The 26,690-nt window shown below is 41.8% G+C and overlaps 1 protein-coding gene across 1 annotated transcript in view; it reads left to right on the top strand.

Moving 5' to 3' along the window:
• B3GAT2 (beta-1,3-glucuronyltransferase 2) overlaps nt 1-26,690 on the top strand; it is a 65,133-nt gene that overhangs the window by 24,705 nt on the left and 13,738 nt on the right. Inside the window, exon 2 of the mRNA XM_045867071.1 lies at nt 17,761-17,905. Within this exon, the coding sequence (XP_045723027.1) occupies nt 17,761-17,905 (145 nt within the window). The remainder of the gene's footprint in view (nt 1-17,760; nt 17,906-26,690) is intronic.

Here is a 26,690-nt window from a genome sequence, read left to right as displayed (position 1 = left end):
AAGAGTCTGGGCAACTGGAACTGTGGACACGCTGCTGTGTAGGGTTATCTCCTCCCCTCCCCAGGGCAGGAATCACTTTGAAGTGGTACTGGTCCTTGCTGGGGTTACCTTACAGGGTTTGGTGGGTAGGATTTGCTTTGAAGGGGTGCATGCTCAGGCAGATAGGTTGGATGGGGGCAGTCTGCCGAGGAACAGGTGTGGGGCCTGAGGAGGTAGCAAGATCGAAGGAGTTAGTCCTGGTTCCTGCAAGTGTCAGGCTATCTAGGCTGGGGGAATGGGAAGAGAAATGGTGCCTGCCATCACTTTTTTCCCCAAAGAAATCTCCTGAAGATCTCTGCTTCTCCAACACATGTTCTAAGATTAGTCAATAAATCTCCTTCATATATACCCCAGCTATTTTTCAAACTGCTCTTTCTGAGCTAAGTCTTGGGCTGAGTTATTATGTTGGCTCTTTAGGGGTGGGAACTCAGTTTTTTGTCACCTTCTGGCTTTCTCAGAGCTAAGCCTGCTGATTTTTCTAGCTCCTGAAGTTAGCTGGTTTTCAGAGCCAGATGTTATGGGGATTCATCTTCCCAGTGCAGGTCCCTAGTGCCAAGGGTTCCTGGTGTGGGATCTGATCTTCTTGCTTCTCTGTGCTTATGGTGTCCCTCCCTTTTGTGGTTAGTCTTGCCAGAGATTTGGTTCCTAACTGTGTCTCCACCCCTCCTACCCTTTTCCCTGTGGCCTCCTCTCTACAGTTATTATGGAATGTCTGTTTTTCCAGTCTTTGAGTTGTTTTCAGGGTTAGTTGCATAAATGTAACTGTTATCTTGTTGTGTCTGTGGGAGGTGAGCTCAGGATCCTCCTATTCCACCATTATCCCCAAATTCCCTTTCTCCTTTTAGATGTATCTATTTTTTGCATCATGTATTTTGAAGCTGTGTTATTTGGTGCATACACCTTTACATTTTTGCTTTTTCTTGGTGAATTGACCCTCTTATCATTATGAAATTTTCCTCACCTCTGATAATCTGTCTTGAAAACTACTTTGTTATTAATATAGCTACAGGAACTTTCATATGCTTACTGGTTGCATGGTATATCTTTTTCTTTCCTTTTACTTTTTTTTTTTTTTTTTAAGATTTTATTTATTTGTGAGAGAGAGAGAGAAAGCTCACCAGCATGGGGGAGTGGCAGGCAGAGGGAGAAGCAGGCTCCCTGCTGAGCAGAGGAGCCCGATGTGGAACTTGATCCCAGGACCCTGAGATCATGACCTGAGCTGAAGGCAGACACTTAACTGACTGAGCCACCTAGGCATCCCTCTATCCTTTTACTTTTATCCTATCTCTGTTCTTCTACTTAAAACCTGTCTTGTTTCTTTGTCCATTTTGCTTTTTGATACTCTTCTCCCAAGTTAAGGGCTTAATATGTAAACAAAACTTTATTTAAATAAACTATGTTGTAAATCTTGTACTGAGTAAACAGCATCTGCATTGTGTGTGTGTGTGTGTGTGTGTGAGAGAGAGAGAGAGAGAGGGAGAAAGAGAGAGTGCTCGAGTGAGAATTGGGCTTTCTTAGTAAGGTTTTCTTTCAAGATCCACCTATATCTGTATTTTTTTTAAAGATTTTATTTTAAAGTAATCTCTAGACCTAGTGTGGGGCTTGAACTCTCAACCCTTAGATCAAGAGTTGCATGCTCAATTGACTGAGCCAGTCAGGTGCCCCAATTTTTATTTTTGATCAGTGTAAAGTTTGGTCATGATAACTTTGTAAACCTTTTACTGCGGCTACAGAGTCTACTTACTACTCTTAGGAAAGTTCTATCAAATTTTAAAAATTATTTTCTGGGGTTATTTAATCCTGTAATCTTAGAGGTTTCCCTCCCTCTTCTCTTTTATTCATTTGTCACATACTCTGAGTATATTTTCCACCAGGAGATCCTGAAAATATTTTTCTTTCTCTTAGGTTTCAGGTACAGAGGTAAAGTTGATCATACTTACCAGTCCTAACCTGCTATTGCCATCATTGCAAGTTTCCTTCCTTGTTCTGTTTGGATTTTTTTATGCTTATCTTCAGGCATCTATTCTAATATGTGTGCTGTGGGTTGTTTTATTTGTATGTATCCTTGTGAAATGTATAGCATTTTGTGTGCAGTACTTTTAGTGTATATAAATGATATTTTGAAATAGATTTTTCTTTGTATTTCTCCATGTTGTGCCATATTTTAAAGATCTATGTTAATTGCTGTGTGCATCTCTAATCTATTGTTTCTTTCTGTCAAACTTTATTTTTTTAATTGGAATTCCCATAAATTTTTTTTATTTACATTATTTACTTGGGAAATTCGAACTTGCCATGAGGTACTTCACTGTATTGATCACCATAGCACTCTAATGCTTTATTAATCAGTGGAAAAATTTAAACTCTAGTTCTGCTCAGAGACTATTTAGTCAAAGACTGTACCAAAATGGAACATTCCTACTTTCTTGTGAATTAAGTCCCTGTAAATGTGAATCCTGTACAGAAGTGACAGAATCCAGCTTCTAGGACTAACTCCCTGGAGAATATGTCCTTGATGCTCCTTACCCTCCTTCATTCAGGCACATGCCTTCCTTAGATGCCTTAGATTTATCTTCTTAAATTCATACCACATTTTCCCCTGATTCAGCAGTTAAAGATTTTATAGCACTGAACCACACCAACAGACCAGAATAGCTATGGCCAAGAGGGCTATTGTCAGGGATCTTTACTTTAGGCATGAATGTGAAGAATCCTATATACTTTTGAGACTTCTGGTCCAAGAACATGGCACATGTAACAAATGGGAAGCTTTTGACTACAAGTTACAAAACCTCAACCTAAACAATAAAAAAATGGCTTAAGCAGTGAGCATATAATCTCACTTTTCTAGTAGAATAGTACTGGCTGCTGCAGCAGGCAAAGCCGGACATCTGATAAGCTTGATAGAGTAAAAGCTTCTTGATTGGCCCTACAAAGTTTGCTGGGGGTTGGTGACTCTTCTGAGCAGAGTTGGTGATTCTGACATCCCAGTGCTTCCATCTTGTCATTGCACTAACTCTAACACTTAACATATTCTAAGGTCACTCTAGTAATGGAAGAAGGCTGGTCAATTGCCCAAGCTTTTTTGTAAGAGTTGTTGCATATTTAAGTACTACAGTTTCCAGTTCCTTTTTTTTTTTTTTAATTTTTTAAGTTTTTATTTTATTTTATTTTATTTTTAAGATTTTATTTATTTGACAGAACGCACAAGCAGGGGGAGCAGGAGGCAGAGGAGAGGGAGAAGCAGGCTCCCCGCTGAGCAAGGAGCCCGATGTAGGGCTAGAACCAGGACCCTGAGATCATGACCTGAGCCAAAGACAGATGCTTAACCGACTGAGCTACCCAGGCACCCCTTTAAGTTTTATTTTTATTGAAGTATAGTTGACACATGGTGTTACATTAGTTTCAATTGTGCAACATAGTGATTTGATAAATCTGTATGTTTTGCTATGCTAATGACAAATATACCTACCATCTGCCACCATCCAGGGCTATTACAATACCATTGACTATATTCCCTGTTCTGTACCCTTTATCCCCGTGACTTATTCATTCCATAACTGGAAACCTGTATCTCCCACTCTCCTTCACTCATTTTGCCCATCTCCCCTGACCCCTTTCCTATGGAAAGTATCAGTTTTCTGTATTTATGGATCTGTTTCTGCTTTTTGTTTTGTTGTCTAGATTTCACATATAAGTGAAATCATGGTATTTATCTTTCTCAGTCCGACTTATTTCACTTAGCCCAGTACCTTCTGGGTCCATCCATGTTGTCACAAATGGCAAGATCTGATTCTTATTGCTGAGTAATACTCCATTGTATGTATACACCACATCTTTTTTATCCATTCAACTATCGATGGACACTTGGGATGCTTCCATATCTTGGCTACTGTAAATCAAATTGCAGTAAACGTAGGGGTGCATTTATCTTTTCAAATTAGTGTTTTCATTTTCTTTGAGTAAATACCCAATAGTGGAATTACTGGATCATATAGTATTTCTATTTTTAATTTTTTGAGGAACCTCCATACTGTTTTCCAGTGGCTACACCAGTTTGACATTCCCACCAACACTGCCTGAGGGTTTTTTCCCCTCCACATCCTCACCAACGCTTGTTATTTCTTGTCTTTTTGATTCTAGCCATTCAGATGAGTGTGAGGTGTTATCTCATTGTGGTTTTGATTTGCATTTCCCCAATGATTAGTGATGTTGAGTGTCTTTTGATGTGTTTGCCATCTGTATGTCTTCTTTGGAAAAATATCTATTCAGGTCCTCTGTCCATTTTTTAATTGGATTGTTTCTTCTTCTGGTGTTGTGTAGTATGAGTTCTTTATATACTTTGTATATTAACCCCTTATTGAGTCTATTATTTGCAAGTATCTTCTCCCATTTACTAGGTTTCCTTTTTCATCTGTTGATGGTTTCCTTGCTGTTCAAAAGCTTTTTATTTTTGTGTAGTTCCAATAGTTTATTTTGCTTTTGTTTCCCTTGCTTTTGTTTTCTCTAGACAAATGTTGCCAAGGCTGATGTCCACGAGGTTACTGCCTGTGTTTTCTTTTAGCAGTTTTATGGTTTCAAGTCTCACATTTAGGTCTTTCATCCATTTTGAGTTTATTTTTGTGTATGGTGTTAAGAAAGTAGTTCAGTTTCATTCTTTTGCATGTAGCTGTCCATTTTTCCCAATACCATTTATTGAAGAGACTTTTTTTCACATTGTATATTCTTACCTCCTTTGTTGTAGATGAATTGACCATATAGGTATGGATTTATTTCTGGGCTCTGTACTCTGTTCCATTGATGTATGTCTCTGTTTTTGTGTCAGTACTACACTTTTTTGATTACTAAAGCTGTGCAGGTTTTTTTTGTTTTGTTTTGTTTTTTTAAGATTTTAAGAGTGGGGGGGTGGTGGCAGAGAGTGTGCACGAGAAGGGGGAGGGTCAGAGGGAGAAGCAGACTCCCAGTGAGGGAGCCTGATCCTGGGACTCAGGGATCATGACCTGAGCCAAAGGCAGATGCTTAACCAACTGAGCCACCCAAGCACCCCAATTACTAAACTTTGTATTATAGTTTGAAATATGGGATTGTGATGGCAACAGCTTTGTTCTTTCTCAAGATTACTTTGGCTATTCGTGGTTTTTTGTGGTCCCATACAAATTTTAGTGCTATTCTAGTTCTGTGAAAAATACTGTTGGTAATTTTGATGGGCATTGCACTGAATTTGTAGATTACTTTGGGTATTACAGACATTTTAACAATAATCAATTCTTCCAATCCATGAGGATGGACTATCTTTCTGTTTATGTCATCTTCAATATCTTTCTTTGATATTTTGTAGTTTTCAGAGTATAGGTCTTTCATATCCTTGGTTAAATTTATTCCTAGTTAATTATTTTTGGTGCAGTTGTAAGTAGAATTGTTTTCTTAATTTCTTTTTCTGCTACTTCATTATTAGTGTATAGAAATGCAACAGATTTCTCTGTATTCATTTTGTATTCTGTAACTTTACTGAATTCATTTATTCTAACAAGTTTTGGTAGTCTTTAGGGTTTTTCTGTATATACTATTATGTCATCTGCAAATAGTAACAGTTTTCCTTACTATTTTCAATGCCTTTTATTTTTCTTTCCTGATTGCTATGGCTAAGACTTCCAGGACAATGTTGAATAAAAGTGGTGAGAATGGATATCTTTGTTTTGTTCCTAATCTTAGAGGAAATCTTTTAGTTTTTCCACCATTGAGTATGATGTTAGTGTTGGGTTTTTCATGTATGGCCTTTATTATGTTAAGGTATGTTCCCTTTAAACCTCCTTTTGTTGAGAGTTTTTATCATGAACGGATGTTGAATTCTGTCAAGTCATGTTTCTACATTTACTGAGATGATCATACAATTTTTATCCTTCATTGTGTTAATGTGATGTGTCATGTTGATTGATTTGTGAATATTGAACAGTCCTTGCATCCTTGGAATAAATCTCACTGGATTGTGGTGAATGATCCTTTTAATATGTTATTGAATGCCATTTGCCAATATTTTGTTGTGAATTTTTGCATCTGTGTTCATCAGGAATATTGGCTTGTAGTTATTTTGTAGTGTCTTTGTCTAGTTTTGATATCATGATAATGCTGGCCTCCTGCTTTCTTTACTTCCTCTATTTTTGGAATAGTTTGAGAACAGGTATTAACTGTTCATTAAATGTCTGGTAGAATTCATCCACACAGGTTATTTCTAAGGACCGGACTTGGATCTGACTTACATGACTTCTTCCTGTATTCCACAATCCAAAATTTGCCATATGACTCCCCCCTAACTGCAAGGGGTGCTAAGACAGAGTCTTCTTGTGAGCCCAGGAAGGGGTTAGACTGTAGTGAACAAGGAGCCACATTCTCATCAGGAAGTCCAGGTGTAAAACAGGTTTCAGGGTTATCTGACTGAACAACTCAGTTACATCATCAAGGGTCCAGAATCTTTTCCATCTGTCACCACTGCCATCTTCAGAATGTTAGTTTTGCCTTCAGGCTGTCCTTCTCCTGGTTATAAAATGGCCACTATAGTTCCTACCATCACATATAAACATGACTATGTGCTGAGGTGGAAGGGGAACTTAGGAGTCTCTTAGGAGTGAGGGAACCTTTCCCAGAAGCAGCTAAGCACAGTTCCTCTGATGACCAGAACTGCCAATACTCAAACAGGTGAGAATTTACCCCTGGCATGAGAGAGGGGTCACTATCTTCTCAGTCATGTCAGCTGGTCACCATCTAAACCAAACTGAAGCTCAGCTATCAAGGAAGAGGAGAGTGGAAATTGAGTAGGCAACCAGCAGTATCTGCCATGGTCATTCACTGCACTCATTTACATCATTTCTGTTCTTTAATAAAGTTTTAAAACTTCCCTTTTATGGTTCCTGCACTGTTCTCAATAAGTTTATGCCTAACACTCCATATTTGCTTTTGCTGTGGTAATGCTTCTTTCTGTGGTATTTGCTAATATATAGGAAAGCTCTTGATTATCAGTCATCTCTATTTAATTTTCTTTTATGTGTGTATCTCTGTAAATTGCCTTAAATCCTTTTTTGAAGTAATAATAGATGTTAATTCAATGTTGGGAAAGAAACCTTCAGGTAGAAGGGTCTTACATGAAACGGGACAAGGCAACAGGGTTGATGAATAATAAAGAATATTTTATTACTTTCCATTTCTGTGAAAAGAGAGGTTACATCTTAATGCCTGGGAAAGAAATAGGAGTATGTGTTTTTCTCAGAACTTGTCTTAAAAGAATGCTCTGTGTGTATCCGTCCATCCTAGAACATACTTAATGTTGAAACTGGATGACCAATAACCAACTGGATGACCAATAACCAGCATCTTTTAAGAATATCTCAGTACTTTAAAGACCTCCCCCTACCACCAGCACAACTTTTCTCCATGAGAATAATGGGAGATGGGTAGTTGGTTTTCATATGGAGAAATTAAACATAAATGAAGGAATTGGAACTTTCTCACATACTTAGAGTTCTGAGCACACTAGAGCAAAAATATTTGGGATCAGTACTCATTCAGGAAAGCAAATCGAGCATGGCCAATGCCACCATTCTTGTAGTGAGCTCTGCTACTTCTTATATAATGATGAAAAAGAAGTTAAACAGTCCAGTATATGCTCCCAGTATCCCTCCTCTACACACACACACACACATGCACGCACGCACGTGCACACACATAGCACCAGAGTACATATTCTGAGACTATATTGATTTTTTAATGCTTTCAAGGCCATAGTATTTATAACTTTTTTTGAAATGTGGGTCAGCTTTGAATATGAGTGTCAGTCACATGAAAAGGCAAGTACAAAAATGAGACCAGCCATCAGATGTTGGTTAGAGCTCTAAATACCCACACTAAGTAAAATCTACAGTTTGATAAACACTTCCTTTCATGTGCTGAACTCCACTGCCACAGAGATAACATGCTCTCTGCCGTTAAAGAACTCAGGACTCTTGAAAGATTCCGGGGAATGTGTAGCAAAAGGATCACATTTTAAAGGGGGCAACAGCTTACAATACTGAACTGTATTAGCATGTTTGCAGAATTTTTCTGCAGACCTAACTATATGTTTGATATTATGTAAAGTTTTACTTTTTGATATATCCAAATGAAGATTCATGGTCATTGGCAATTATGTTCATATTTTCAGTAAACACCGAGTTTTACTAAAGTATATAGATCTATACAAGGGATGGTTTCATCATGAAACTTATTTGAAATTTTTATAAGGAATGTATTTTAACATTGATGGCTGGAGAGAGGATGGGCTCTTGTGGGGTAGCGGTACCTCTGAAGTAGTAACCCTTTTCTCTGGTCTGGTATTGTCACCATAATGTAATACTCTTAGGCTGGGATTCTTTCCTGCAACAGTGCCTACTTTCCTAGAAGCTTTGAGAAAAGTAGAAATTTAAATAGCTCATAGGCTTGACCATGATGATAAGTCCACATGCACAATAAACTGCATTTGGTTGTCATGTGTCAGTCATCTGTTTCCTGGTGTGGGGCTTGATCCTTTTGCTGCTCATGCTTGTGATGTCCCTCCTGCTTGTGGGTAGCCACGCTGGAGGTTTCACTCCCAGCTGCATCTCTGCCCCTCCTACTCTATTCGACGTGGACTTCTTATGACTTTAGCTGCAGAAGGTCAGTTCTCCCAGACTTCAGGTCATTTTCAGAGTGAGCTGCAGTATATGTAGTTGCCGTTTGTCCCTGGGAGGTGGTGAGCACAGGATCTTCCCCCATTTCTTACTGTCCCATCTTCCCTCTCCAAAAAAGAGAACAGTTTTTGATTTATAGAAAAACTGAGGAGATACTAGAAAGTTCCCTATGCTCCATACCCAGTTTCCTCTTTTATTAACATTTTACATTAGTATAGTACGTGTATTAGAACTAATGAACCCGTATTAACTAAAGTTTATTCTTTACTCAGATGTTCTTGGTTTGTACCTAATGGTCTTTTTCTGCTTCAGGATCCCATCTTAGATACCACATTACATTTAGTTGTCATGTTTTTTAAGGTTCTTCTTGGCTGTGACAGTTTCTCAGATTTTCCTTGTTATTGATGATCTTGACAGTTTTGAGGAGCCCTGGTTAGGTGTATTATAGAAGGCCCCTCTATTGGAATTTGTCTAATGTTTTTCATGAGTAGACTGTGGGGTTATGGGTTTTCAGGAAGAAGACCACAGTGGTAAGTGCTACATTCATAACATCATGTCAAGGGTATAGAGAATCAACATTATTTTATAACTCAAGTTGTTCTGGTTCTGGCCATTGGAGCTCTTTCAGTTGGCTGTGTCCTTTTGACATACCTCCACCAGTGTGGGTTTGCTTGAGGTTTTTGTTTGTTTTTTAACGCTTCCTTACTTTCTGGTGATATAAGATACTTCAGGCTCACCTTGTGTCTGTTCTGCCCCACTCTTAGAAACTGACATTTCTCCAAGGAGCCCCAGTTCCTTTTATTGAAGAATGGTATTAGAAAAGACTACAGATGTAACCTTTCTTGGTACATCACAAAAAGGATACATACTATCAACATGACTTACCAATGTTGATGCTAACCTTGATCATTCGTCTCATCAGATCTCTTTACTGTAAAGCACCTCCCTCACTCCAAACTTCCTAGGAAGTTACTGTGTGCAGCTCATACCTAAGGAGTGTGTTCCACCTCCCTGTTGGGGGGTTATCTACATAAATTTTGTGGAATGCTTCTGAATGGGAGATTTGTCTATTGTCCATTTACTTATTCAATCATTTATGTATTTCAGGTGATATTAGTATTTAGTATTTACTTTATACTTTAGGGTATAATCCAACACTCCTTAATTTATTGCTCACGTTTTCCAGCTTTGGCCAATTGGAGCTCCTTCAGTTGCCTCCTGTGTGTCTTTTACATGCCCCCATCTGTGTGCAACTTTTTATTTGCTTTTGTTTTTGAGCACTTCCTTACTTTCTGGCTGTAAATCCTTACTCCAACAGTGAGAAACTTGACTCCTAATATCCACTGGCCACAATAGATCTTTTTTTTTTTTTTTTTTTTTAATGAATGCAGGGGAATGTTCCTTTTTGGGGCCCATGCACCTGAGTTCCTTTCTTCCTGGAATATTTTTGGTCTTCTTGTCTCCATTGGTTACTGCTTCAGGCTTTAGGCTTAGCTCATGCTGGTGTCCTCCAGGAAACTTCAGCAGCTCCCAGATCACGTCAGATCCTCTGCAGCCTGCTCCTGTAGCGCTGTCTACTTCCCTTACAGCCCTTCTTAGCATAGAAGTTAAGTAACTAATTTTGCAATTCCATGTGTCATTGCATTTTCTCTCCTGGGGTGTTGGCTTGGTAGGAGAACCTTGTCAGCCTTGCTCAGGGCCTAGCACAGCACCAGACACACATGATGTGATAGATGTTTAGTGAAAAAATACAGCAGGTATGGAAGAAATGTTAGACTTGATCTTCTACCCAATGACATAGATGGGTTTAGAATATAATATTAGGAACATTTCTGCTTTCTAGACTTCTTAGATACTTTATGCACCTCAAAAGTTCATGCTGCGGGAATGGGGGTATATGGAGATCATGCAAAAAAAAGATCCAAGGCAATATAAAGATATGTGAAGGACACTGGAATGAATAGCATTGAGTTGAGGGAAATGGATGCTAAAATCGTTAGGAGGCAGATACAAGAAAGAGAAAGCACAGATATGACATTAATTTTCAAACTTGTTCCCAAGGAATTTTATGGGTATGTTGGATTATATAATGTAGTTTCTGCGTTGGAAATATCAAATGTTTATGGACAGTGAGATTGGCAAAGGACCCTCGGCTCCGGGCCATCATTTCTGTATTCCTTCCTTATATTTGTCCTGCTCTTTCTTTTGTATCTTCAGTTTTACTGGATCCTGTTGGATTTAGGGTGTTTTTCTTTCCCACTGAAATGTTAAAAAAACAAAAACAAAAACAGAATACCGAGTGTCATTCTTTATTGTAATTCTCCTTGAGGTTGCCTATAGCATTTTAAATTTCAGAAGATCAACAACCTTATTCATTTCCCTTCGGAAAAAAAATAAGACAAAATTTCACCTTAGTGGCATGTCTTGAAGGAAGCTAAAGGCGTTTGTTTAACTTTTTCTGTTTTACTCTAAGGGCATTCTGATGATCACCTGTGTATGATCTCATGAAGTATTCCAGTCCCTGGAGCTGGCTCTTAGCTATCCCCCCACAGAGGGACCAAAAGGATGTAAAGCTGCAGAAAAAAATAGTTGGCTAAAAAAACCAGGAGCTGATTGTTGGAAAGGGTCACCAGACATGGGGCGGGGAAGTAAGTAGTCATTTGCTTCCCTCCTTTTCCTGGAGAAGATGAAGATAACCACCACCTGCCCTGGGATAGTTTCTGTTGTTGTTGTTGTTGTTGTTGTTGCTGCTGTTGCTGTTTTAAAGTAGTCTCCACAGCATTGGAGAGTAGAGCCCATCGCAGGGCTTGAACTTACAGCCCTGAATTCAAGACCTGAGCTGAGATCAAGGCTCAGATGCCTAACCAGCTGAGCCAGCCAGGCACCCCGGCCCCGGGATAGTTTAAGTGGCATTTAGGAGGAGCGTGGAGATGTACCACATGTTTCTTTTGTGTCCTTTGTAGCCGTTGGGTCTGTGGAAATCACTCTGCCCACGATTTTGGCTGGTTAACATTGCTCTGCCAGTCTATTTAATTGAGGTCATGGTGGGAGAAATAAAGGACAGGTTATGACTTTGGCATTGAATAAATAGGAAGAGAATGCTTTGGGGATCTAGTTGTAATATGGTAACTCTTAGAAATAGGTGAATTGCTTCCTCTTTGTCTTCCTATCTAGTGCTTTAGTCCTCTGTCTTAGATTGGGGCTCACACCAGGCACTTGAATTTGTGCCTGGTACATGACTACTATTTTGTGTTAAGAAAGTAACAAAACTTTTAAATACTGAGAATATTTCAGTTATGTGGAAGTGTTTTTACTTTTAATAGTAACAGTCATTGTCATCTCTCTCTCCGCACCCTTCTCAGAAAAGAAGGTAGCTGCCAAGGAATCCTTAAAGAGCATAGATTGAATGGAAAGGACACAGAACAAAGGATAGCTCCCAGAGGTGAAATGAAGAAGTTCTGTAAATAGCTGTGCTATTTTCCTTTGAAATGTCTGGCACATTCTATGTGGTATAGTGGTGGTGTACAGAGGGGCTGTGTGTCTAACTCTGATGAAGCATTCCACGTTCACTCTCAGCAATGCACACATGGCAGGGACACTGGATCTTTCCAAAGTATTAAACTACTTAAACGACAGACTTCTTTTTTTTAATTCAGCATACTCGGAAACATAATCCTGCGTTCATACAGTCACGCCTTCACCTTTGAACACCCAAGTCTCTGAAAAAAATCAAACACCACTAAGTGTTATCTCTGAGCTGTTCTCAGGAATTTGAAATGTGTTAAGCCAAACCTGCATTTTCTAGCAAGAAACTTGCACAGAAATGTGAAGTTTTGCTTCTTGGATTCATCTCATTACCTAGAACCTGAGGCTATTCGGAAGTCTGCGGGCCAAATCCTACATGTCTTTCGTGGCCCAGCTTAAGTGAAAAGCCTGCCACAATTCGTGCTTGGCCATGTTTAATTCCCTCATGCTAATGGTCTTACAGTTGTGGTTTATTATTCTCCTTAATGGCGATTTCTCCATTCCTATTTTAAAAAACATTTTTAACTTCTGTTCGTTTATTGTCTGTCCTCCTCTTTTGACTGTGAGCTTGTCCCTTGGCCCTGCACAGCCTCACGCCGCTGCTTGCTTGTTACACGTGGTCTTCATTTCAGTTACTACCTGGTGCTTATCAAGAAGTTTTTGGCACCTGATGCACGCAGGGCACAACTTACGCATTTTCAAGAGGACACACGAGGCTGAGATGGGGTCTGTTTACCAGTGTTTAGCAGATTTGAAAATTTAGTGCTCTGTGCAAAGGCAATTTAGGAGCTGAAAAATATTAAGGAAATACCAAGAAAGAACAGAGTACTATTTTTAGTACTTTATAGATAGATATAAGGCCATTGTGTCAATTTAGGAAAACCATATGTATTAGATTTTAGTTTCTTCATATGTTTGGCATGTTTGATACATAAAACGAAAAAAATAGAAATGTTTATTTTTTCTGCAGTGTGTGAGGGAACAGGAGTTTGAAGGTTGAGTGATTTGGGGAGAGGGCTATATTTCTGTGGAAATTTAATAAATTTTCTGGGTTTTTTTCCCCCCACCTATGGAGAAGAGCTAGGACACAAACATTAAATGTTAGTATTGATTCAAGAATTAAGTCACGAAAACATTGCTGAGGAAAATTAAAAATCTAAGTAAGTGAAGAGCTAGGTCATATTCGTGGGTTTAGAAGACTCGATTTTGTTAAGCTTGTCAGTTCTCACCAAACTGATATATAGATTTAATGCAGTCCCAATCAAAATTTGCTAAAATGGACAAGTGCATCTGAAACTCATATGGAAAGGAAAAGGAATTAGAACAGTCAAAACAACTTTGGCGAAGAAGAACAAAGAGAACTAACACTGCCTGACTACCAGAATTATTATAAAGCTACAGTAAGTCAGGACGGTGTTAGCATCAAGATCACCAAGTGGACCAGCCGGTCAGAGGAGAATGTTCATAAATAAACCCACTCATATTCGGCAGCTTATTTTTGACAGGTGCAAAGACAATGCAGTTGTTCTGGGACGATTGCATATCCATTCACATATTGTGGTTGGAACAATGGATATCCATATGCAAAAAGAACAAAGAAAATAACTTCAGGAGTGCTTGGGTGGTACAGTCAGTCTCTCATACCATACTCACAAATTAATTCAACATAGATCATCACCTAAATAGATCATAAACCTAAAACCTACAACTATAATACTTGTAGAGAGGAGGAGAAAACTCTTGTGATTTTGAGTTAGGCAAAGATCTTATTTTTTTTAAGAGTTTATTTATTTTAGAGAGAGAGGGCGAGAGGGAAAGAGAGTGCTTACAAGAAGGAGAGGAGCAGAGGGAGAGGGAGATAATCTCCAGCAGACTCCATGCTGAGTGCAGAGCCTGACAGGGTGGGAGTGGGGTGGGGGGGAAGGGGGGCTCGATCCCAAAACCCTGAGATCATGACCTGAGCTGAAACCAAGAGTCAGTCGCTTAACCAGTGGAGCCACCCAGGCACCCCTGAGTTAGGCAGAGATTTTAGATATAACATCAAAAGCATGATCCATGAAAGAACAAATTGATGAATTGGATGGACTTTATCAACATTAAAAGTTCTGTTTTTCAAAACACATTATTACGAGAATGAACATTATGATAAGCCACAGACTGGGATAAAATATTTATAAATCATAAATATATTGTAAATAATAAATCACAATTATGAAAATTCATAAATCATAAATCATCTGAGAAGGGGTTTGTATGCAGAATATATAAATAACTCTCAAAACTCAACAGTAAGAAAATAAACAGTTTTAAAAACAGGCAAAAGATTTGAACATATATTTCACCAAAAAAGATATGCATGGCAAATAAGCACACGAAAGATAGTCAACATCATTAGTCATTAGAAAAATGCAAATTAAAAGCACAGTGAGATACTACTATCTATGAGAATGGCTAAAATTAAACATTGACCACACCATGTGTTGATGAGGATGTGGAGTAACTGGGACTCTCACACACTCTAGTGAGAATGTAAAATGGTGCAACCACTTTGAAAAATAATTTGGCAGTTTCTTAAAAAGTTAAATGTATACATACCATGTGATCCAGTCATTCCCCTCAGGTATCAAAAAAAAAAAAAGTGAAGTTCATATGTACACAGATGTTCACAGCTGCTTCATCTGTAATAGCCACAAGTTGGAAACAACCCGTATGTCTGTCAACAGGCAAATAGATAAAAACAAAAACAACCTGTGGCACATCCATACCACAAAATGCTCTTTGGTAATAATATGAAGGAGTTAACTATTGATACATTGTAGCATGGATGAATCTTTTTGTAGTTGTACAGAGTAAAAGAAGCCAAATGAAAAAGTACATGCTGTGTGATTCCATTCATACACAGTTCTATGAAATGCAAACTAATGCACAGGGACAGGAGATCAGTGGTATAGGGGATGAGCAGATAAGGGGATCAAGGATGTGGAGGGTGATGGGAGGGATGGATTAAGAAATGAGCACAAGGGAACTTTGCAGGATGATGAATATATTCATCATTGTGGTGATGGTTTCATGGCTACATACATGTATCAAAATGTATCACATTTTACACTCTAAAAATTACATTTTATTCTTTCAGGGATCCCCTAAGACCAGCCATGTGTTTGGTGATTGACTGGGACACTTAGCACCCAGCATATAGTTGAACTTGTGGCTTAGATTTATGACAGTGACACAGTAAGGATACATAGCCAGCTCAGTGAGGGAACAAGACACCAGGAAGAAGGGTCTGGAGGAATCCATGTGTAGACTCCCTATGTTCTCTCCCTCCCACAAGGGGTCACACAAGCACATCTTCCCTCCAGCAGCAAAACTGTCACCCCAGGTATGCGATGCTTATGCCTGGGGAAACCCATGTAACGTTCAGAGTTCAGGGTTTTTTATGGTTTTTTATCGTCACGTAGGCACCTCCTGCCCGCCAATGTTTCAGATTCCCAAAAGGAAAACAGGTGTTCAGTGCCCCCAGGCAGACAAAACTTTATCAGAGTGGGGACTGTTTGAAAAGCCAGGTTCCCAGATGCCAGCCAAGGGCCAGCCTTATAAGCAAGTCTCTTAGACAGTAGTCTGAACTATGAACTCTTTTCTACAATTATACCTCAGTAGGACTTTTTAAAAATCCTCATATAAGTTAGTAGAAGCACAAGGCAATGGTGATTAATTTATTGAGAAAGTAATAGATTATAAAAATAATTCCAGATTTGTGGAAGACCAATACAGTGAGATCTTTGTTACCTGAACTGCTTCATGCCCTTAAATCTTTTTGGAGTGAGGTGGGAGATTAGTAAGTGAAATTGGAATGCCTGGGAAATGGCAGCTTCTAGTTATTTTTTATTCTTTAATGATAAGACTTTTCATTTGAGGAGCGCCTGGGTGGCTCAGTCCTTTAAGCATCTGCCTTCAGCTCTGGACATGATCCCGGGGTCCTGGAATCGAGCCCCTCATCAGGTCGGGCTCTCTGCTCAGCAGGGAGCCTGCTTCTCCCTCTCCCTCTGCCGTTCCCCCTGCTTGTGCTCTCTCTTGCTCTCTCTGTCAAATAAATAAATAAAATCTTAAAAATGAGACTTTTCATTTGAATTATATTTGAAAACATTTCCCAAGTATATAATTTTTCTTAAAAAAATCCTTGATTGATAATCATCATTTTAACCGTTGGTTAACTGATCATGACCCAGTTCTGGAGCAAATAAAAGGCAAAGCTTTGGTGTTGGGGTGGGGGGGGGAAGCTTTGGTGTTGAAATTGTCATTACAGCAGGCCCAGCAAATGCAGCTGGGTAGGTTACGCCCAAGGACACCCCCAGCTAAGGGGGTGAGTGGAGCTGACCTCAGCCTGTACTTTAATGTGGCCGAGCCACAGGCCCCTGCATACGTGTGTGCCCGAGAAAAGGGAAGCTTTAGTTTGCACAAAGGTGTCTTGTGGGCTGCTTCTGGTCCTGTTCGACACGTGTCTTAGAGGGTGGTGGTGGTGGTTTTCCCCCAAAATGCTGCCCCAGTATCAGCCAGCTCTGTTGTGAACATGTCTTTCCCCTTAAAGAAATCCAGCAAATCACTTGCAGTGGAGGGCTGTCTTTAACCAGGATTCCGCCAGGTGCTACGGTGTGTGCTGGGAGAGAGAAGGCCAGCTTCTGCAGCTGACCGCATGACGCGTTTCCCCCTCTAGCTGGGCCCAGTTTCCCTTGGAAGGCGGAACATAGGGTGCGTTTTTCTTTTTGTCTCTCTGGAGAATGCCTGGTATCTGTTCTATATCTGGATGCCATTAGTAACGCCCCAGCCTCTATTTCTGTGTCTGTATAAATAAAAAATTCATAGAAAGGCAACTCCCGTGGCTTCTCTGAGTGAAATTTTTGCTGTTACTGAGCAATCAAGTTTCCTAAAGGGAAGTCAACTCTCTCACTTCCAAAGATGCAAAGTTTGAAGATTCAACTTTGAAACAAATAAAAAAAAATTTTTTTTTTAAGATTTTATTTATTTATTTGAGAGAGAATGAGATCGAGCATGAGAGGGGGAGGGTCAGAGGGAGAAGCAGACTCCTTGCTGAGCAGGGAGCCTGACGTGGGACTCGATCCCGGGACTCCAGGATCATGACCTGAGCCGAAGGCAGTCGCTTAACCAACTGAGCCACCCAGGCGCCCTAGAAAATATTTTTGATAGTCACAACTTAGCTTCAATAAGTGATGTTCATATACTGACACCCACTTTATTTCTTTTAAGCCTGGAGCCGCCCAGCTGACCGCGACAGAGGGTGGCCGATGGTGTCCAGCATCTGTGCATCAGGCCACAGGCTGCCAGTAGGAGGGTTCTGTTCGGAACCTTCAGCTTCTGAAAATCTACGTCCCCCACCCCACCCCATCCACCCCATTTCTTCTGTGTGGTTCACATTTCTTTCCTCCCTTCAGGTTATTTTCCCTCAGGAAACTTAAACCACCTCTCTTTCCCCTTTTTATAGATGCGAACTACACGTAAAGTCTCTGTCTGGCCAGTGGGCCTGGTTGGTGGGCGACGCTATGAACGTCCGTTGGTGGAAAACGGCAAAGTCGTTGGCTGGTACACCGGCTGGAGAGCAGACAGGCCTTTTGCCATCGACATGGCAGGTGAGGAGTGTGGGTGGTGACTTTTGCTCCTCCCTGATTGTTCTCCCAGTGGTCCTGTTTGTTTTAACAGCGTCCTGGAGGAAGGAAGCTTTGAAGGACCCTAGATCCTATTACATTCAGCAGATAAACTAAGGAAACTTCAAGACAGGCTTTTTGATTAATTCAAGTAGAAATGGACTTTGTGGGTGATTAGAAATGCTCATTCTGTCCCATTTTTGTCAGCTCTCTATGTGGCCATTTCTTCAACAAGTGTGTGTGTGCCAGGTGCTTGTCTGGGTGTCCGGTCAGTGGTGGGAACCAGACTTGTCCCCTCCTCACCGGGGCTGCTGCCCGTGCCCTCTGATGCCCCTCTCTAGGAGTCCATTTGGTTTCGGTATATCACATGCTTATTGATAAGTGTAAGAATGATGTGAAATTGACAAGCTAATCATTTTAATGCTTAATAAATTCAGTGCTTATTGATATATTTAATAGCTGAAACATAAAATTGGATTTCTGGTTTTTCAGACATTAACTGAGTATAACTGTCTTTTAAAGTTTATATCCCTGGAGTACCTGGGTGGCTCAGTCAGTTAAGAGTCCAACACTTAATTTTGGCTGAGGTCATGATCTCAGGGTTGTGAAATTGAGCCTTGCGTCGGGCTCCGTGCTGGGCATGGAGTCTGCTTCAGATTCTCACTCTCTGCCCTCCCCCCCCCTAAAAAAATAGTTTTTATTCTCTGATCAACCCATTGAATTGAGTAAGACCAATAGTAGTCCACAAATCCTAAAATGTGTCACTTTATGGTAATGTTTTATATAAAACGATGCCTATGGTAACTGGAAGGATGCAGTTTAAAACATGAGGCTTAAAGGCAAGAAAAATCACTGATATTTATAACCTAGAAGATGGAGGCAGAAAAGCTTCAAGATTGATCTCCATCTTCAAGTCTGGAACACAGTTCTCTCTGTCTGTCTGTCTGTCCTCTTGTGCTTGGTCAGTCCTTTGTGTGTATTTCCCAACTTCAGTCAAAATCTCTATACTCAGAATTCTGATGGGATGAAGGCTGCATTCTGAACTGGAGTCATCACTTTTATTTTGACAATCCTATAAATTTGAGGGAGCAAGATTATGAAGAGTGCTAGGAGTAAGGCTGTGTCTTTTGAGAATCTGTTTATTGCCCAGAGGAAGTGTAACTTTGAGCAGAAAACTTTGAGGGCATTAGACAAAGTCTTTTGCTTCCCCGAGACTTAGCTTCCCCATGTGTGGAATGAGGTGTAGCCTGAATGACCACTGAGGTCTTCTCTGATGTGTTCTTCCTTCTCCTGGCTTCCGTCTTCTCTTCTTCAAAGAGAAGCCAGGTCCCGGTTCCTAAGTGAGGAGTTGAGACTGCTAAAGCTCAACTGCCAGTTAATAGGTGTTTGGTCCTTACCTCTCCCAGAGCCTTGCTTCACCACAGGCTCTGCAGACGTGTCTCCTTACACCCAGGATCTCTGCCTACAACCCTGCAAGATAGCTTCAAGGTGAGGACAACTTGAATAAGTCTTCCTGGATTTTGTTGTAAGAACTTTTACATAGATGATCAAGTATCCAGTAAACCCACTGAATATTTGCATTGATTCCCCCCAGAGTTTGGATCAAATAGATATATCCAAAACTCAAGAACGGCACATGGATTTTAGGCATTAGGCCTGGCCTGTGATAAGATATCTGATACCTTTTTACTGCTAAATTCCCTGGGAAACTTTGCTCTATGACATGACTGATGTTTGGCTTCTTCTAGTATATTTTCAGTATATTTTCAAAGCATAATGTAAGAACTATCAAAAAATATGAATGATTTGCCTAGTTCTTAATTATCCTTGTTTCAAAATAGGAATACAGTTTCTGTCTCTAAGAAAACAGGTTTTGCCACACTGAATGATTTTCTTCTTGTGGAAACTTGCTTTGCAAATTAGTTTTCAATAAATTATTAGTATTTTGGGAAGACTTTAAGTGAGAGCGATTTGGTTGACCAGGTGATGATTCTGATTTGGAGGGAGTTTGTTCTCGTTCTAAAATTTGAAAATTCACAGCTCTGTATACATTTCACACAAGGTTCATGTATTCTCTGTGGGAAGAGGGGAAAGACCTTGTGGACCTTCACGTACAAACGGTACTTCCCGCTTCATTTGCACTCACCGTGTCTAGAGGGAGAGAGAGAAGCCGGAAGCCCAGTTTCCTGCTGGCCTCTGGACAGTCGGGGAAGCGCTGCTCAGGAAACGGTCCTGGGAGTGGAGTGAGAGGCCAGCGCGGGAGCCTGGGCCTCTCTGGCCTTCCACAGGCTGAGTGAGAGCCGTGCCGCCTGGCCAGCAGGGCGCGTTTCCACAGCTGTCTCGCTGTGGGGGTGGCCAGCCCCTTCGCTGGAAGCCCCTCCGTCTGTCCCGCCTGGATTTCTGTGAAGTCACAGCCTCGCCCGTCACTCGAAGCTGATTTGAGTATCAAACCTTGGAACTGTAACGTTTCATGTCATTTGGGATGTTTGACCCCGTGTCCGTCTTTGTTTTGCCGTATTGGACTTGGAGGTGCTATTTTTGCTCTCAGATGAGGAACCATTGTTCTGGAATTACCTTGTAGGCACAGTGGTGTTAATGGCAGAAGTAAAGATTGTTTCTGTTGCACTGGGGGAAAGTTAAAAAACAACCCAAACTTTGGAGTGATGACTGCTGAAACAGAGAGATAAATAACTACCCCCAAGATGGCCCGGGAGCGAGCGCGTCAGAGGCGGCCCCCGCCCAGGCTGCACGCAGGGGGCTCTGCCAAGCCAGGGAGACCTAGAATACCGCTGCTGGTCTGAGCGTCCAGCTTCAGCTCCTACCCCTCGGGCATCTGACCCCTGGCTAGTTCTGACTGACTGCAGCAAGGCTCTCCACACAAAGTGTTTGGCTCGCTTTTGAAATCAGGGTGTTCTTTTCAAGCGACAGACTCACTTTGGCCACTTCCAGGGAGGTGTCAATAAGAACCATTGCTTGAAAGAACTGAGCTTAAAGTAATCTTGAGCCTCGCTCGCCAGGAGGTGTAGGTTTGTTCAAATTCAGAACTTGAGGCTGAGATCCCTACTTTGAATTCTCACTGTGTGCGTGCACTTTAATCTTAACTCTGAGAGGTGGCAGGCATGGGCTCTGTGCTCCTTTCAGGACAGTGTGTACAGTTCCCAGTTGAGTGCCCGGCGCACAGTAGGACCTCTATTCCAGTTAAAACCCCAGCTGGGTGGCTGTTGTTGAGCTCTGCCAGTAACCCCGCCAGGTAGCTCGGACCCCACAGGTTGGCACAGTCTGCACACAACTGCCCTTGTTTAGCCAGCAACACTTTGGGGGTCCCCAGGCCAACCGCACTCCCCACTAGCTGTAGATCTGTTGTTTTTCTCTCAGGTTTGACAGTTTACTAGAAGGACTCACAAAATTCAGGATAATGCTCTATTTATCATTACAATCCTTTTACAAAAGATACAAGTTAGGACCAGCCACATGAAGAAGACACCTGGGGTGAGTCCTGGTAGAGAACGCAGAGCTTGTGTGCAAGAAGATCTGTCCCCCTCCCAGCACATTAATGTGTTCATAGCCTGGGAAGCTCCACTGATCCTCTGCGTTCAGAGTTTTCAGATAGTTTCATTATGTAGGCACGATTGATTGAATCAGTGGCCACACAACTGAACCCAGTCTCCAGCTTCTATCCCCAGAGGTCGGCATGGCCCCCGCGTTCCAACCCTCTAATCCTGTGTTTGGTTTTTCCAGTAACCAGCCCTCCCTCTGGAGCTGTCTAGGGACCCGCTGCAGCCACCTCATTAGCATAACAAAGTCATTCCCATCCCTCAGGAAATGCTAAGGGTTTTACAAACTCCTTGCCAAGAACTAGGCACAAAGACCAGATAGATTTTTTTTTTTAATTATACCACAGGCTCAAAAATGGTAACTTGCATATCGTAAAGAAGAGTGTCTGCCACATCCCTGTTTTACAAATGCTTTCATGCACAAAAACAAAGGGTACATTAGGTGATGTCTCAGGGTCCCTTTCAGCTTTGTCTGTCCATGTTTTCCTGACTCATAAAAACGAGACGTGATTGTAAAGTGATGAAATCGTTTCTTGTGTGTGGGTTAGAGAGAGGGATGAGAAGTCTAGGAGGACTCTGAGTTTTCGGGCCTGGAGTCCTGTGGACATGGGTGTGTTGAAGCTCTGGAAATAGTTGAGCTCCCGGGATGGCATCCCAGGGCGCAGCCATTTCAAGTGGCTGCAGGGGACGGAGCCAGGGAAGGGAGCAGGGCCCAGGGGGAGGGCAGTCGGGTGGACCCATGGTGGAGGCAACCAGAGGGAAGAGGTGGGTGGGGCATGAATTTGTTGGCTGCCTTGTGTCATGGATGTGAAAGAGGATGGTGCTTGGTGAGTGTGGGAGTGTGAGAGCCGGGCATGTAGACGGTGTCATTAAGATGCTTGGCAATTAGGCTGTTCCCTGGAACAAGGGATATATGGGAGAATAGAGGGCCTGAATTCAAGAGGAGTAAACGGTTGGCAGAATTGTCCAAGGAAAGTTAGGTTTCCAGTACAGCAAAGAGGAAGGGGAAGTTCAGTCCATGAGAGGATTGGGAAGGTTCCATTTGGTCAGGACAGTGATTACAGAGGATGTCATGGAAGTAAGTAGCTGCGAGGGCTGCAAGGAGCTATGTGTAGGGAAGAGGACAGGTATCCCTCAAAATTTCAATGAATAAAGCATTCAGGACTAAGAATTTTGAAAATCAGAAGTTTTCCCTTCTGTCTGAGAAGCCCAGCCGACTTCATGATTATTGTTTACCGAGCATCAGGCATGTTTACCAGGCGTCAGGCATTCTTCGGTGCTCTGGGTGCTTTCTTATTTCATCTTCACTCAGTTCTGCAAGGGATGTGCTTGTATTCTCCTCCTCCTTTAAAGAGAAGGAAATGGAGGCCTGGACATGCGAAGTCACTTGCCCAAATTTGCACAGTGATCCAGCTCAGCTTAGTGGGTCTCCAGAAATGGCACTCCCACTCACCGCCAAGTGACCAAGTTCTTGATCTCTGAGCCTCTGTGCTCTTCATCTGCAGAACAGGGGAAATGGAATTCTTCACGGAATAAGACATCAAATGCAGAGCACTTGGAACAACACTGTAGACACCTGAATGATCCGTCTCTTCACCAAGAAGCAGGATCAGACTGTGTCTGTGTTCCCCTGTCACCTGGGTTCAGAGGGCTCATAGGTTTGTCCGGAGGAATTGGCTCAGGGCTTTGTGTGGCTGATGACGGTGGTGACCGGAGCTCCACAGGTCGCTGGCGGGGAGGGGCTTCTCTGCCCCCCAGGCTCCGCTTGGGCACAGCAGGCCGTAATAGGCCAGTTTCCCCACCTAGAGATGAGGGATCCGGGCACCTGCCTTCTGGGTTGTGGTGAGGTTGAAATGAGAACAGATACTGCAGAAGTTTCTGCTGTTCTGTCAGTGTTTGAATTCTCGCCACAGAGAGCTATTTCAGATCATTCTTGAAGGTAATACTTAGGAACATGCAAACTCGTTGCTTCGGGCTCATGACGGACTTCATCTCTCTCCTGGCTGGTGGACCTGTGCTCATTATCATTCAGTGAACGAACTCCATGTGCAAGATGGCACGTGGAGATAAACACCAGCCCTTGCTTTAGATAAAGTACTCCAAAAAGAGACTGATCAACAGGAGAAAAACAAAAGATCGTTAGAAAGTTGAGAAATAGAGATATGCTCATTTTCATAATTTTGCAGATGAAAAATCATTTCATAATTCCTGGTGGCACGTGGGGAAGGATTTCAAAGAATGATTCTCACACTTTCTAATCAGGTCACGAGAGGGGAGAAAGGTCCTTTTTCACCACCTTGACTTTCCTAAGAGCTTGTGGGAGAGCATCTGGAGATACAGTTCTCATATGGAGTCTGTTGAAGAGGCAAGACAGTGTATTAGTATAAATGAGAATCAAGGATCGTTGCTGTGTGTGGCTGACCTGGGGGCTGGCACACGCACTGGTTTTCCTGGGCACACAGTTGGCTGCTGTGATCAGCACACAAGGCTCTGCCCTGGCTTCAGAAGCTGAACTTAGCTGCCCTTCTTCCTGGGCCCCTTGCGCAGCCGTATCACCCAACCCCAGACGCTGTGCACTTGAGTCCACCTCATTTCAAATCACTGCACCGTGACTAGCCCCCAGGGTCAGCCGAGCGTTGCTCCACGCTCCTGGGCCCAGGGTAATCGAGTGGCTCACACTGCCTTCCAGAAAAGGGAACGTTGCTTTATCTTCCCAGGTTTGCCTCGCTCATTTCTAGTCCCTTTGCAAGACTCATTAATAGTATAGGGATAGCTTTTTCTGAGAACTTTTTCCTGATTTTTCCATCCAGCATAGAAGTTGCCCCCCCCACCCCCCGCCATGTTCCCCTTAGGCACTTGTTCTCAGGGTGGTGCTCACTTTGGTGTCCTGCCTGCCCCAGGCTTCCTCTGCTCATGGAGCCCGGGAGCTCCACTGGGAGAGGGGTCATCTCTTCTACCCACATCTCCAGCCTGGGCACGGTCCCTGACAGTAGTAGCTTGAACAGCTGTTTGCTGAATTCGTGAATTCTAACTTGTCTTTATTTCTGGTTTAAGGATTATCAAAATTGAAAGTTTTACAGCTTCTGATTCCTTCTGAGCCCTAATTGCCATTCTTTCTTTTTTTTTTTTTTAAGATTTTATTTATTCATTTGAGAGGGGGAGAGAGAGAGCGAGCACGAGCTGGGGGGAGAGGCACAGAGAGAGGGAGAAGCAGACTCCCCACTGAGCAGGGAGACCAGCGAGGGACTCGATCCCAAGACCTTGGGGTCATGACCTGAGCCGAAGGCAGACGCTTAACGACTGAGCCGCCCAGGCGCCCTTGCCATTATTTCTATTTTTTTTCCTTGCCGTTATTTCTTAATGGTGAGATTTTTTAAAAAGGGGATGTTGAGCTCTACTCCAGAGAGCTTTCTAAGGAGTGTCTAATTCAGTGGGTCTCAACCTGGCTACACATCAGAATTACCTGGAGAGCTTTGAGAAAACCTCCATATGTGGGCTTCATCACTGATCAATTAAACCATAATCTGTGGGTGTGGTACCTGGTGTGGGGGTGTGTCTTTTTTTTTTTTTTTTAAGTCTGAAGTGATGATAAAGTGCAGCTAGAAAAGAAGGGCTGGTGTAGGGGTTAGAAGCTACTCTCCTGTTTCTTCCGAGGGCTCATTATAGTTCTTTTGTAGGTGTGGCCTCCTGCCCTGCCACCCATTGAGTCTCATCTGGAGGTTGGAGGTAGGATAGCCCCCTGCTGAAAGAGTTTGAGAATGTTCAATAAAATTATTTCCATAGAAGGGCGCCTGGGTGGCTCAGTTGGTTAAGCGACTGCCTTCGGCTCAGGTCATGATCCTGGAGTCCCTGGATCGAGTCCCGCATCGGGCTCCCTGCTCGGCAGGGAGTCTGCTTCTCCCTCTGACCCTCCTCCCTCTCATGCTCTCTGTCTCTCATTCTCTCTGTCTCAAATAAATAAATAAAATTAAAAAAAAATTATTTCCATAGAAAACACTTCCATGGGTCAAGCAAGAAGAGAATTTGAGCATAGGGGAGGAGTTTTAAAAATTATAACAACTGAAAACACCACCAACAATCTAAAAGACTGTTTTCACTGGGAAGGCAAGTTTAATCTTTTTAAATTGTGGTACAATGTACTTAAAATTTACCATTTTAACTATTTTTAAGTATAAGGTGGTATTAGGTACGTTCACATTGTTGTGCAGTGATCACCACTGTCCATCTCCATAAATTTTTCATCATCACAAACTGTAGCTTTGTACCCATGAAACACTAACTTCTCACCCCCGCCCCAGTCCCTGGTAACAACCATCTACTTTCTATCTCTATGAATTGGACTATTTCAGGCACCACATGTTAAGTGGAGTTACGCACTATTTGTCCTTTTTAGTTCACTTAGCATGATGTCTTTAAGGTTCATCCGCATTGTAGCATGTGTCAGAATTTCATGCCTTTTTAAAGCTGAATAATATTTCCTTGCATATATAGACCACATTTCGTTTATTCATTCATCCATTGATGGACATTTGGGTTTCTGCCTTTTGACTAATGAATAATACTATGAACATGAGTGTACAAATAACTGTAAGTCACTGCTTTGAGTTCTTTTGAGCATACACCTAGAAGTAGAATTGCTGGATCATATGGTAATTGTGTGTTGGATTTTTTTGGGGGGGGGAACTGCTATACTTTTTTCCACAGTGGCTGCATCACTTTACATTGCCATCAGCAATGCACAAAAGTTCCAATTTCTCCATATCCTTGTTAACTCGTTATTTTCTGTTGTTTGAAAAATTATTTTACTTGGATGTGCTGGGGTTTGAGGAATAGGTATACAGATACCTTCTCCAGTTCTGCTGTATTTTCTGGGTTGGAATAGAGTGGCTTAGTGACACATCCAGTAGTATTCCTGGATAAGGTCAAGCAGAAAACCTCATAGGCACAATAAACCATGAGACAGTGATTCTTAATCAGACATTGTCAGCCGTGTTGGCTGTGCCATTCTCAACATATAGAACACTTCATTTTCCATCAGAGTCCTTCTGGCTGTTGAGCCAATAGAACCACCTCTCCTTCTAAACTACAGTCCCAGGCATGCCTTAGTTCTTTGCCACCAACCTACAAAAAAAAAATCCATCATGGGTATTTTTAGTATTCAGTTAATTAAGCCTTCTTAATTTATCTTTGATTCTTTCCATTCCAGTTCAGCATCC

Source organism: Mirounga angustirostris, unplaced genomic scaffold (assembly GCF_029215605.1).
Source record: "Mirounga angustirostris isolate CCGP_5_RB_7025 unplaced genomic scaffold, mMirAng1.0.hap1 SCAF_8, whole genome shotgun sequence".
Lineage (NCBI taxonomy): Eukaryota > Metazoa > Chordata > Mammalia > Carnivora > Phocidae > Mirounga > Mirounga angustirostris.
This window is presented reverse-complemented; position numbering and strand designations above follow the sequence as displayed.